The sequence below is a fragment of the Chenopodium album genome, chromosome 19, assembly GCF_948465745.1.
Source record: "Chenopodium album chromosome 19, dcCheAlbu1.1, whole genome shotgun sequence".
NCBI classification, from domain to species: domain Eukaryota; kingdom Viridiplantae; phylum Streptophyta; class Magnoliopsida; order Caryophyllales; family Amaranthaceae; genus Chenopodium; species Chenopodium album.
The window spans coordinates 37,452,464-37,466,717 of record NC_137852.1 but is presented as its reverse complement, the minus strand read 5'-3'; the positions used below and the strand labels follow the sequence as shown (position 1 = coordinate 37,466,717).

Here is a 14,254-nt window from a genome sequence, read left to right as displayed (position 1 = left end):
TGCATTATTTTATGCAATAATTAAATTTTCAGGAGAAGTTGATCATCTATATTTTGTTTCTAATTTTCAAGTTTATTCAACTGTCAAGCGCCATCCTGTAAAATGGAGGATCGTGGTTTTGGATTTTGGTCTGGGTGGAGGAGAAAGAGAAGGGGGGTTGGGGATTGTTGTCGTGGGTTTGGGTTTTGGTTGTGGGTTTGGCATTCTGGGCGGTGGTCATGGTTTGAGAACATAGAGGGAGTAGTGGTCAAAGTTTGGGATTCTGAGTGGGTGGCGGTTGGGGTGGGGGAAATCGGAGGGGTTGGGTATAGGGATGAGGGAAGGGTTGCTGGCGGGGGTAAGCTTGGGCGTTGGCGGGTGAAGGCTTGTGCAAGTGTGGATGGTGGAGGTGGTTGGATTTAATTTTTTTCTTTTATTTATTTTTTTACTATAATAAATCTAATCATATTATATTTTATTTAAGTATTTATGAAAATAAGGTTATAGGTGGGATAAAATTTTTAAATAAGGTCATTTTGTATAATTCAATTCGAGAGGGTCATCATTTTTGTGTCACACAAGTTAAAGGGTTAAACATTGAGAATCCCTCTTTTTTCCAAATATACAAGTGTAAAAACTAAATGGGAACAAAAGAAAAGTATGTTATTTATATGAAGTACAAAATTAGACTTAAACCATGCTTAGTTTGGACTTAATTTGAGTTTAGTTTTATAATTGACTTTTTTCTTTGATATTTTTTTTAGTCTAAATTTGATTTAGTTATTATTAACAACCATATAAATATGTTATCAATTTTTTTTACAGAAAGAAATTATCAAATAATATAGAGCATACCAATGCTAATGCACGGAATATGTTATTCACGAAAGAAAACAACCCAAAGTAAAATATAGAAACCATAATGTCACTGCTCACTAGTATTAGAATTATCATCATACCATGGCCAGATAAGAATCATTAGAAACCAAAACGGAGAACTTCCATCTCCCATCTATTCATAGTCCCATCACAACTAGAGATGGCAATGGATCGGATTCGGATCGGGTGGAGCTTCACCCGCATCCATCCATTACTCTAATCGCTCCATCCACATCCATCCATCATCCGCTTCACCCATCATCCATATCCATCCGTCCATCATCCGCGGATGAAACGGATGGAGCGGATGACTAATGGATGAGTATTAAAGTTGAAAAAAAACTCACATAAACTTTAATATTTGGTTATTTGTACAATAGTTTTATTAATTTTATTAATTAAAAAGGAAACAATAACAATATATTGTTTGAAAAATTAATTTGCAACAAAAAATACATATAATTTTCTTGCACATTTCATATTTTATTATTAAAATTCTTTGATTAAAAAATTAATATATGTTAAACGGGTGGGTGGATTGTTAGCGGGTGAAAAAAGTATCATCCATATCCGATCCGATCCATCATCCGCTTCATCCATCACCCGCTTCTCATCCATTTAATTCGGATTTTCGTCCATTTATTTATTGCGGGTGGAGCGGGTTAGTGGATATCCACTTAATATTGCCATCCCTAATCACAACACCTCACGGCACTATTCTTTCAGTCACCTTCCACTTCATCAGAGTCAATTTAACACACACACACAAAATATAAATAAATAATAAAAATAAAAAATAAAAATAAAAAATAAAAATACAGTAGGAGATTAATTGATGTCAAGACTGAAGATCTTAACCTTGATTTATACAAGTATTACAATTTATTTATAGAACAATGGGAGCAACTGACAAGGGCAAGCACTAGACTTATTAAACTGTATTTAATGTTCTGCTATATGATGTTAGTTCTACAAGAGGCTACTGAGCACATTACACTGGCGTTGGCCACTCCCATTTGTAATATTTCAGTCTCTAAAGATCTGAATACTCTCAGCATAAAAGATTGCAACCAGATACGTGGCGTGGAACTTATACATTAACCAGAAAAATATTTACTTAAAACTCCATATATTCAAGTTCCTGCATGATCAGCAACAACTGCCTTTCACTCTGAAAGAGTGTTGACAGAGCACCTGGACTGAACCAAAGGTGTACTCCAATAGTAACCCAACAATTTACCAGTGGTACTTGGCTGCAACAAGGACTTCCTCATAAATCTCGGCAGCATGGTCCCAACTAAGATCCTGGGACATCCCTCGTGTTTGGATACCTTCCCAACTGTCTTTATACTGACGGAATGTCAATAAACAGTTGCCCAAAGCATGAATCAGGCGGTGTGCCTCGGCCCGATCAAATGTCCAGCCAAGACCAGAATTGCTATATGGATCAAAAGGCTGGACAGTATCTTTCAGCCCACCAACAGCATGAACAACAGGAATAGTTCCATACTTCATTGCATATAGCTGATTAAGCCCACAAGGCTCAAACCTCGAAGGCATAAGTAATATATCTGCTCCAGCAGTGATTCGGTGAGCTGTCTTCACAGAAAACCCAACCCATCCCCTTACTTTATCTGGGTATTGGCTTTCAAATTGCTTGAGCATTTGTTCCAGATCCTGCCTCCCTGTGCCCAACATGACTAGCTGCACGTCAAGGCCCATTAACCAAGGAATTGATTCTGCTATGATATCAACACCTTTCTGGTTATCTAGCCTTCCGATAAAACCAAGCAATGGAACATCATCTCGAACAGGCAAACCGAGCTCCTTTTGCAGTGCTGCCTTACACTGTGATTTGCCAGGTTTCAGCGTCTCAAGGGAATAGTTAATGTACCCGTCAGACTGTAGATGAACATCCAATTGTGGGTTCCATTCTTTCTCATCGATCCCATTCACTATGCCTCTTAATTTCCAATCATTCTCGCTGATAATCCCATTCAAACCCCAACCGCCTTCCTGAGTTTTCAGCTCCCATGCATACCCATGACTTACAGTCACTATTCGATCAGCAGCCTTGAGACCAGCAGCAAAGATATTGAAATGCTCTCCACCAACTGGATCATACATCTTGAAGTAGTCAATGTAGTGTGGTGGAAGGTCCACGCAGGAGAAGTCATCTACAGGTCCACGACCCTGACAATGATCAATTGGTTTAATAACTCAGAAGTCAATACAAAATCAGATCTTAACTGGTCTAGCATGGAAAGAGTAATGTTTAGCATTGTTTATAAGCGGACCTTGTTCAGCATGATGCACAAAGTCATAGGATGATGACATATCTAGGGTTGGGTTGCAGCACATTTGGGCCACTCACATAACGATTTGTACGGAAAACTTCATGCTTCTAAAAATTAGATGCTGCTCAGCAATCATCGTGAAGAGCACGAATATGTTGCATCCAGCTTAGATAGGAGAATTGGAGAAACCGATATAGACGCTTCTAAATGCATATATGGATCATGGAATAGTTAAGGAAGCAAAAGGGCTTTCTTAATTCTTTTTCTTTTTAAATTTTTTTTTTTTTTTTTTTTTTTTTAAAAATTTTTTTTTTTTTCATTTTGGATTAAACACTCCTCTTCAAGTTTGCCAATGCTTGTTTTCAACAATTAATATCTTTAGTAATCTATTAGGAAAAAATATTTTTTAAAAATTGATATTTTGATATTGTACAATGATACAATTAGAGAAGTAGAGTCTGTAAATAGCGTAATAATCAAAGTAATTTATCTAAAAAAATAGAGGAAGTATCAAATAAAGATTTCGTAATGCTTCCCAGAATGTGCAAAGAAACTTCAGTGAGAGAAGCCATATATTATGCAGCAATATTTTAACTATGTAATAGGCTTAACATTCACTGGAATAAACATAACCATGCAAACGTTATGACTGTTTTAGGTGAGAGATTGTGCCAGATTGATAGAATTAAAAATATTGAAGGAGGCTAGCAACAATGTATTGACAAGCAGATGTATACGATATACAATTATAATTGCAGCTATAATAATCAAACTTCAAAAAAATTAGTTAAAATTCAAACCCATCAATTAAAGCAAACCTGGTGTGCTATGTTGTGGATGACAAGGACTGATCGTGTGTACATCATCAGGCCATTGTCACGATAGTACGCTTTCAAATACACTGGTAGCAGTGCGGTATGCCAATCATTTGCAATAAAAACCAAATTGCCATCACCGTAGCACACACCTCCACAAGGGATATGCCAAGGAACCTGGAAAAATCAAGACTCTGCTCATCAATGTCATATACATTTAAACGCAATTTCTGTGGATCAATCAGCTCTAGGAGAAGATGAGAGGTTATGTATACATTAATGTTACTAGACCTACCAACAATAAAATCTTCACTTGTACGCTGTAGCTGCCTTAGGTGATACATTAGTGGTAGGCTAGATAGCTATCACATGTTGATATACTTTAGCATAAATAGAGAGTTTCAAGCTCAAATTTGGGCAAGGATTGGCAATAAATAATACTCTGTTCATCCCTCAATAATCACTCAGCACAAACTACCTCTGTTCTACATGTACCCAATTTTGTTTTAAGCTGCTCTATCAAATTCTATCCTTTTTGAATCTTTCCATTCTTGGTAAACATTATATACTCCGTGTTTTAATAAGTGTTACACTTACTCAATGCGGCCGTGTTTTAATAAGTATTACCCTTCTTTTTTGGAAAAAAACTACAATTAAACATAACATCTCTCTCCTCTCATGATCCCCACCCAAACCCACGAGTATTACCCTTCTTTTACAATTTTTTAATACTCCAACTACCCCACTTCCTCCGTTCTCTCTCCTCCTCCAAAACAAAGCTACTGTCGGAAACCTAGGGAATTGTCGGAGTTCCGGCGCCACGACCGGTTCTCCAGCGAGCAACCCCGTAATTTTCCTTTTTTTGTGCGCGATTAGTCCCTAATCAGATTCTCGTCCCTTGTCGTGGTCAAGCTACCCACCTCTTTTAAGTCTCTTGCGGTTTCACCGGCGTTGAAGAGGAAGCGGAGCCAAGTTGACCTTACACCGACAATCTCCACCTCCACTAAGCTTCAACCTCGTTTCGCCGGCATGTATCTTCTTATTTTTTTTGTCAATTAGAGAAGGTTATTTGGCTTGTTAACCTTGTGGGAAGTGTTTGGTGTTGTTAATTTCTTCGGTTCAAGGTTTGTGGGCTTGTGTTTCCTTATTTTGTTCAGTTTATGGAAGCATATTATTTGCTCTTTATGGCATTAAATATCTAGCTGCTGGTATTGTTCTTTGTTATTCTATTTTTATTTCAAGTACTATGGATGTGTTTGAGGAACTTAGGGCGGATTAGTGTTTTGCTCAGTTTGAAGAGGAGTGTTTTGCTCAGTTTGAGAGGAGGATTTCTCTTCTCGTAAGTTAGAGAAAATAGTTAGGGAATTGGAGAATCCTTTTGGTATTCTGAAATTTGTTAGGAGTTTAAAAGATGAGGGTTACCAGTTGTACAAGCAGAGTAATATGGTTTTAGCCATTGCAAAATACTTCCTCCGTTCTTTATTACTTGACCCGCTTTGACTTTTACACTATTCACCACTCCTCCTTTGACCGTCTTTTGTGAATAATATGTAAAGAAAAATATATTCATGTATGATCTTTTTGGATTTGTCTCTATAATTACTATCATAATATATAACTTTTATAATATTTACTTATGCAAAATTTAAGTTATTGATCGTTAAAGTTTTACATTGGCAAACGTGATAAAAGAAACTGGTGAAGTAAAAAAGAACAGAAGAAGTACTCTTTTGAACTCAAGATCTTGTCCTTTGTTCTGGTTTGTAATGATGATGATAAATCAGTTTTTTCGAGCCTTGCTGTGTCTCTTAATATGAACTTGGGGGCATGTTATGTCAAAGGGCGAACTTTGACAAGGCTGGTCTCAAATGTGAAAGCTTACTTTAGAAGAGCCGTAGCAGCTTTAGAGGTAAACAAACCCAACTTAGCTTTCATGGATCTTTCGCAAGCAATTAGGATTGATTCCAACAACAAAGAGTTTCAACAAAAACTCAAGGAGGTGACCTCTAGATTGGGTTGGTCTCAAAATTTTGTTGATGATGCACTTTGTTCAGTTTGGGAAGGAAGAAGATTGGATGAGAGGTTTGGAGACTTTGTTCTGTTTGGGAAGGAAGAAGAAAAAAGAAAGTTGGGAAAGAGGGGGAAAAGGAAAGAAGGAGATGGTCATGAAAATGGGTGTGTTCGTAGATGTATTGGTGTAAAAGGTGACACCAAAGTGGAAAAGAATGTTGTTGGCAAATCTTTGGATTTGGAAGGTAAGGTTAACCTCTCCGATCAAGATGAAAGGCCCACGTTATTGATAAGATTTCTGTTCTGAAGTCAACTTCAGAAGAAAAAAAAAATCCAAATCTTACAGGGTCAAGTTATCGGTTTTCAAACCGAAAACGAATTGATTCCTATCTGCAATCTCACCCCGACAATGTATGGGGCGGTTTCCAAGAGACGAACACTACTTTACTATTGTTCTTCCAGGAAGCATTCAAGTACTTGATCCTCCAAAAAAGAAGGATAGTGTTGAAATCTAAGGAGTTTCTACACCAATGGAGATTAGTCACCCCCCTTTTGAAGGGTATGATAGGTGTGAAAAAACTCCTGACGCAAGAAGATCCGACTACAGGTATAGTCACTCATGCGTCATCATGTGAAAGTATGTCGATGTACCACGCTTGAAGTCTACTACAAACCCCAAAACGTGCTCCTCTCACACGTGGAAGATATTTGCCTCCTCCCACCGCTCCAGAGTTAAAGAAACTGTTTGTCAAAGAAGTAAAACTCCCTCTAGTATTACACACTCCTTATTTTGCAGGATGAGTGGCTCTAAAAGAAGAGCATCCTGTTCCTTCGAAAGCATTTGGTTCCCCAATATAAAAAGATTGTATGGTCCTACCCCTAATGTTTTAGTGTGTAATTTGTTTTATGATTAATATAATGCTTTCTCCAATGTCAAAAAATAATAATAATAATAACAATAAAAAAAAACTACCCCACTTACCTCTTATTTTATTTAAATTAATTATATTGCCTAAAACTATATGTCAGTCAAAGTGTACCAATTATTAAAACACGGAGGGAGTACTATTTATGGATCTTTGGCCCACACACTCTCTCTTTCCCTTAAATTTTAATTCATATTAAACTCACACTCTCTTTTCTTTGTATGAATAATAAACAAAACAAGCTGTCCCCAAAAGTTACACACTTAAAACCAATGGCACAAAGATCCATCACTAACAATTAATCACTAATATACGCTCACACACGTTAAAAAAATTGACTTACAATACGTAGAGCACAAGAACTTTCTCTTGACTCCATTCACTTCACAGTGTTTGTCAAGCTTAGTATAAAGAGAATATTTGGAAAATAGCCAATAAAAACAGCTTAAGTTGAGTAATGGGTGAAATGCTTATTGAGATCATGGATCATTAGTATTGCTAAGTGAAAATAACTGCAATGTGGAAAGAAAATTTCTTATTATATTAGATATATTATTTGCACCTCCAACTACTGCTTTATATAAGGTCCAGTCCACAAATATGCGTATCCTTCATTACAGCTAAAACAGGAACAGCAGAAAATGAAAAGCATATTCATTACAGCCAAAAGAGGAACAGCAGAAAATGAAAAGCGCATTCATTACAGCCAAAACAGGAACAGCAGAAAATGAAAAGCGTAAAACAAGGCTATTGTATTATACCTCGACAGCAGCCTTGCAAAATAAAGCCATACGTTTCAAAATGTCCTACAAATACAGTGATATGAATGAAAATCAGGAACATCATATAACAAAGCAGGAAAATAATAGAAATTCAACACAAATATCAGAAATGATTATTCTTGCATTCAAGTAATTTAAAAACAGGGTCTAATTACTCTAATTAACCAGAACACATTAAGTTCCATATGTAAAAGTTCCGCAAAGAATATCCAGTAACTGTCTACTTGAAAACATTTCTATGTATTGAAATATAAGCTGCATGAGATAATTGATGGACTTAAAGACATAATGGGAAAATATCACTTTGGGGAACTATATGACGTTGTTTATAAACTGACTCAAACATGCATGTACAATTGTTTACTGAAGTAAAACCTTCTTATAGTGTTCACATTCTTTATCTTAAAATATTTTTGCATAGTTTGTATGGATCAGTAAGCAATAAAACAACTGTTGTGAAATTGAATTAGAGGGCATTAATGCCGTGGATGACGTAAAATACATAATAGGATCCATCTCTTAAAAACCTTAAAAAAAAACCTTAAAAGTACACACCAAACACTTCAAAGTAAAATTTCATGATTGTCTTAAACAGCATAAATTTCTTTACCTGTCTACTACCCCCATATATATCATTCAGATGACGAAACATTGGGGCTTCAATAAATACAAAGTCCACACCATCAATAAATGTCTGGAAGTAGTTTACTTCTATATCCTGCAAAAAACAATATTCAAAAGAGTTGAAACAGCATAAGAATTGATTGCCATAGTTTCTGAAGGGCAGGTTAAAGCTTATTCATATTTCTACCTGGCCATCCACCCGATATCTTCTCATCACTCCCGTATGGTGAGTATCAGTATAGTCACCATATCGAGGTGTCACAACCTGAAAAGTAAATTTTTTTAAAAAAAAAAATTAACAGAAGTAAAAAAATAAATAAATAAATAAATAAATAAAAATATCCGAGATATGTAATTTTCCACATAATTTACACTTCCAAAGACACAGTCTTGTTATTATGGAGTATAACTTGTTGTTTTTCCAAGTCTGAATGGAGCTTCTTTAAGACCAAAACATGAGAAAAAGTACCCCCACTTGATAGAATGTACGAAAGGTCATAGCTCACATTATCAATCTATAGAACTGAAAAGAGACAAGCCTAGAATAGTAAACACTACAGTAAGAGAAAAGAGTCTTCTTTATCAACTGAACATAGTCCTAAAACTCAGCACAAATTAATAGAATTAGTTTCAATGAAATATCCAATGCATTTTACAAGCCAAAGAAGGAGGATTGTCTCACCATTACTCGATGCCCACGCCTAGCCAAAGCTTTTGGCAAGGACCCAGCAACATCTCCAAGACCACCTATGAGAACTCATTGCAATTACTTTATGCAGCCAAAAGACATGCACACACAAGCATGCGAACGTGAAAACAAGAATATTTGTGAAATGATTACAAAGAAACTCAGCAACACTTATTATTAGTCAAAGATATAAATCAAGCATACATTTATATTCCCTCCGTCCCATAATATAGTTACTGTTTTCCTTTTCGGGTGCCCCAAAATATTAGTCAAAGATGTAAATCAAGCATATATTTATATTCCCTCCGTCCCATAATATAGTTACTGTTTTCCTTTTCGGGTGCCCCAAAATATTGTTCCTATTTCATTTTTTTCCCTTTTTAGACACTACGATGTATCTAAAATACCCTTATTATTTTTGTCTTTATTCAATGCACTACCCAAAAAACCCTCACATTTCTTCTTATTATTTGTGCCCTCACCTACTTTTATGTACTCTCTTCATTCATGTATTTATTATCTGTGTCCAACTCATATGTCTTGCACTTTTCTCCTTTTTTTTCATGTACTTAATGTATCATTTCCGTGGAATTTTATAAACGAAAACTATATTATGGGACAGAGGGTGTATATATATATATATATATAGGCCTATGATATACTCATCCTATTACATCAACATATATTAGTCATGCCCATTAGATAAACTAGATATAAATAAATATGGGCTCTCACATATGGACCTATTCTCACCGGATCCCTCCCCTATTTAAATTTAAGATGTTCTAGATGATTCTCAATACTACCAAGAGTTCAGTGCACAATAAAATAAAGTATACTTGGTTGAGGCTACACAAGTTAATGGGCACTCACATACTACATTCCATGAAAAATTATAGAGACGTCCATATGCAAATTATATAGGCTTGTGCCAGATGCAATAATGTACAAGTACTCTTAGGTTAAGTTCTCAAGAGAAATAAAAACCTGTTTTACACCAAGGCGCACATTCTGCAGCAACCAAGATCACATTCATCACATTTGCTCCGGCAAGAGGGGGTGGCTTGGTTTCTTCGCCAACAGGATGATTCACATGCTCATTACTTTCTAACTGTTTTTCCTTTTCATCCTTAATTCTAGAAGGAACGTAACTCCTTGACAAAAAACTTGGCTGCATAGAGTTTTCGTCAGATTTCTTTAATGTATGTAAACCATTGGAAGTTCTTTCATGTGATGAGCTTTCAGTGGTTTCCTTTTTACCAAAACGTGAGCTTACATCAGACTTAGAGGGAGATTTTTCTGGTGTTCTGGTCAAGACTTCAGTATCCATTTTACCAAAACTTGAGCTTCCATCAGACTTAGATGGGGATTTTTCTGGTGCCCTAGTCAAGACTTCTTTTCGCACGGAAGAACCCAAGTTTGATGGCGATTTTCCCTGTTCTTTTCTATCTTCACGCGAATTAACAGGAGTTGGCAGTTGGTCTTTACTAGACTTGCTGGAAAAAGTGCTTCTGTTATTCTCGTTATTGACATGCGTTTGACTGCTGCTATCATCATCAACCTTTGGAGAAGAGTTGTCACTATTTTTGGTGAAGGGTTCTCCGTCATGGTTGATCATAGTACTTTTGATAGAAGAAACTAGCTTCTTCCTTTCAGCAATCTGCACATTAGAAGGACAATATACTGATATACTCATCCTATTACGTTAACAAATATTAAAAGGAATGAAGGATATATTAGTTAAACAGTCATGCTCATTAGAAAAAGTAAATATACAAGCCAATCGACAATAGCTGAGGCTACAAACAAGTTCCTTTAATTTTTTTGCAGTATTACTGATATACCCATCAAAGAACAGATACACAAACAAACTCATATATTTAGTTCAAGGCTTCCAGCTTAAGCCATCAATGTTTAGTTTGTAACAGATTTTCGTCTTTTGTTCATGGTTGCATGCAGATTATTCAGGAATGGTTTGAGTTCCAAGGGTGGATTGGGTTGCTTAAGGAATCAAGTTTGACATATCTTGAACATGTGAGACAGTTCTACACCCATATAGACCCCCAGTTACCTAAAAAGTGGTGTTCCAAAATAGGACAATAGGTCAAATACAATGATTATTTCCTTATATTTCAACCTTCATACATGAAATCTTTATTTCAATTAAAACATCATGTTGAATATTTGACATGTTAAGGTTAAGATCACAATAGATATTTGTAAATCAGCAATATCTAGAAATACAGCTGTATTAGATAAGTGCAGCTTAGTCCATTAATTGAAAATCCAAATCCAAATTACTGAGCCACAGTGTAATAGAAATAAATGGCCATATTCCCTCATACCAGAAACACATCATCAGTGGAGGACCTACATTGGGGCCCGGGGAAGCACGTGCTACCCCTCAAAAAAGTAATACGTTGAAACATACTGCAGTAAAGATTCTATATAAATACTATGCCTCTTACTATCAAACATGAACACCGTTGCTCTGGTGTTGTGGGAAGTATGATGCTAGTTGTTGTACGTGTGCAGGTTCAAAACCTTTAGGCTACAGCCAACAAGTTTAGTTTTTTTCTTCTTCTTTTATAGGGTAGAGGATTACTCCTACTATCACCTATTGGTTTTAGTATGGAATCTCCTTAGCCTTGTTTGTGGACCAAACTCTCCTCCTCCTTGTTCGGGTTGCCAGATCCATTCTGTATGCTCTCAAAATTTAACATTTTCATAACACTTTTTACAAATAAATTTCTTCTCATTTTCATAACATGTTTTCCAATGCCTGTATTTGGCCAGTAATAAATTTACTTATATATTTTTAACAATATTTATGAAAATTTAAATTGAAATGCAGATAAAAATATAACATGTTCTTACACACAACGGTTAAATAAAAAATTTTGACATATGAACAATACTTTATAACTTCTGGAACGTAGTGAGTATTTATAGTTTGATTGTAGTATATGGAAACCTAGAGCATACATTATTTGCAAATTAAAAATAAAATTTTTATAAATGAAAAAATAAAAAATAAAAAACCTGAATGCAAATAAATGCTTAAAATTAATTTAGGGTTATTATTACTCCATTTGTTTTAATATTCAAATATGACTAGTAAATGTACCAACAAAGAACTTTTACCAATAATATCTTACAATATAACAAGTACAAAATATAAAAGTTGATATTGGGAAACTATACATTGTTATGATTATAACAAGTATTCACATTATTCTATTTAAATGTATGGATAATGCACCAATATTAGTCAAAATTATATTTATTTTTTTAAAAAAAAAACAAGTCAAAGTATTATATGTGAATCATAAAAACTCAAAATTAGGCACTTACAAAAATACGGAGGGAGTATAGTAGTATACGACAAGACAATGCGTTATAAAAAAAAATTAACCCAGCTGTTCAGTTGATTGTTGTACTATGAGTTTCTAGTTATTTAAGTTTTTTCTAGTTATCTAATGCGTAGTGCTACCCCTAGTTAGAAATCCTGAATTCGTCATTATGTAGCATAATCATCATGGCTCAGCTAAAACCTTCAAGAACTACATATGAGTGAGAAGGGATGCAATAGCATACAAAATAACTTCAATATTCCAAGAATCTTCTCAACTCAGAATCTGAGCCCATTCTCCATGTTAAACTAGAAGCACAGGTTGAAATTTTAAGATATGTGTTTTCGAGTGAGAGTGATGATAAACTTCACATAAGAATGGATGGTTGAGAAACAAGTTCCAAGGGCAGGAATTCTAACATTAAGGGGCAATTCAAACAATTGGATAAGTAAACAATTCTGTTTACTGTGTAGGGCAAGTAACCTAGATCACTATTACTCTACTAACTAATTTCACTCTTACACTAGGATTATAGCATAAAACCAGTTACTTAACCAACTAAGCCGCATAACTGCAAACAAAGTACATTCACCAAATGGTCTTTCTTATCTCATGGAAATCACAATATATTCTTCCAAACCATGTTTTTTATTTTCACGCCCCTCCAACGGGCATGATAGGAGGCTTTCACAGGTCATAACAAATGAGGTTACAATCATTGTACTACCTTTGTTACATATAATGAGCAACTTTTGGATATTATTTGTAAGATATAAAAGTTCAAAAGTTGCACATAATAACCATTACTTAAAATCAGTCACACTGACATCAAGTTCCTATACCACAAATCCATACAATATGACCTTTATGCTACCTAATCTTAGAATAACATATGTAAAAACTTCATTATTAGGTACTCATTCTCTCATCACCATCAAGATACATTCTCTGAATAGCACAAGACTAGAACAAAACCGACTTCAAAGAGGATTCAATAGCCTTAGTAAACGAGGTATAAAAGTCTAAATCTAGGCACCAAACCGACTTCAATAACAATAGAAATGTGAATGTAGCAAGAATAACTTATACCTGTTGAAGTAGCTCTTTCTGCATAGCTAGAACCTTATTACTCTTGTCAATTGTAGCTTGGACAGCATCATCAGTATCATTGCTATCTTCCCCTTCACCCGAATCATTCGAAACCGCCTTTAACCGATTAAAACCCCATGACTCTCCTCTCCTACACCCATTTACTGACTTAATACAGCACAAAGATGATCTCCCATTAGCATAATCACCATTATGATCCAAAAATTTCAGAAAACCACCGCAATCCAAAGGCTTTCGCCGTTGATAAGCCAAAGGGTGAGACCCAATTGAGCTATGGCGCAAACACCTCGTCTCAATCGTAAAAGGAAACGAATTTAGAGACGCCATCTAAGTGTTCGACGAAATGCGTGAATGAAAAGTTCAGGGTTTTGGGTAAAATCACAGTGACCCAGTTCAGAAAAATGGAAATGGAAGTAAACCCAGAAATTGAAATTTTGATTGGAAGTGGAATTTGATGAGTAAGGGAAGAGAGAGAAAGTGGGTAATATTGGGAATAGTGAATTGCAGAAACCAAGAACGAGTTAACTCAGCAGTCACGAACACGTTCGTTAAGAAAGGAGGACCCACAACATTAAAAGATCATGAAAAACCTGGGAATTTATGAGGTCGATTTTTGCAGGAAGAAAAAAAGTACATTGATTTTTCTTATAATTCGTGAAAAAAAGGAAACAAGAAAATAGAAAAATGTACTGTGTGATAGAGGAAGAAGTGAAGAAGAAAAGATGACTTTTGAACCTTTGAACACTCTCACTCTCTCACTCTCTCACTATCAGTGTCATTGTGGGTCCATA

At 35.4% G+C, this 14,254-nt stretch overlaps 1 protein-coding gene across 1 annotated transcript; it reads right to left on the bottom strand.

The window, feature by feature from the left end:
* Nucleotides 1–1,661: 1,661 nt before the first annotated feature.
* On the bottom strand, nucleotides 1,662–14,166 carry LOC145593626 (granule-bound starch synthase 2, chloroplastic/amyloplastic-like). Its single transcript, XM_081649916.1, has 8 exons — nucleotides 13,443–14,166; nucleotides 9,988–10,660; nucleotides 8,995–9,059; nucleotides 8,500–8,577; nucleotides 8,299–8,406; nucleotides 7,668–7,712; nucleotides 3,974–4,147; nucleotides 1,662–3,051 (listed from the first exon to the last, which is right to left on the bottom strand). Exons 1-8 carry the CDS (start codon nucleotides 13,788–13,790, stop codon nucleotides 2,095–2,097), a joined length of 2,448 nt encoding a protein of 815 aa, XP_081506042.1. The 5' UTR covers nucleotides 13,791–14,166; the 3' UTR covers nucleotides 1,662–2,094.
* Nucleotides 14,167–14,254: the final 88 nt, after the last annotated feature.

What these genes read in the sequence shown, in the direction of transcription:
- LOC145593626 (XM_081649916.1), bottom strand. Translation starts at nt 13,790, where the DNA reads ATGGCGTCTCTAAATTCGTTTCCTTTTACGATTGAGACGAGGTGTTTG. An exon ending in TGCGCCTTGGTGTAAAACAG is followed by an intron (nt 9,060 to 9,987) that starts GTTTTTATTTCT and finishes GAGTTCTCATAG; the next exon opens with GTGGTCTTGGAGATGTTGCT. An exon ending in GGCGTGGGCATCGAGTAATG is followed by an intron (nt 8,578 to 8,994) that starts GTGAGACAATCC and finishes TTTACTTTTCAG; the next exon opens with GTTGTGACACCTCGATATGG.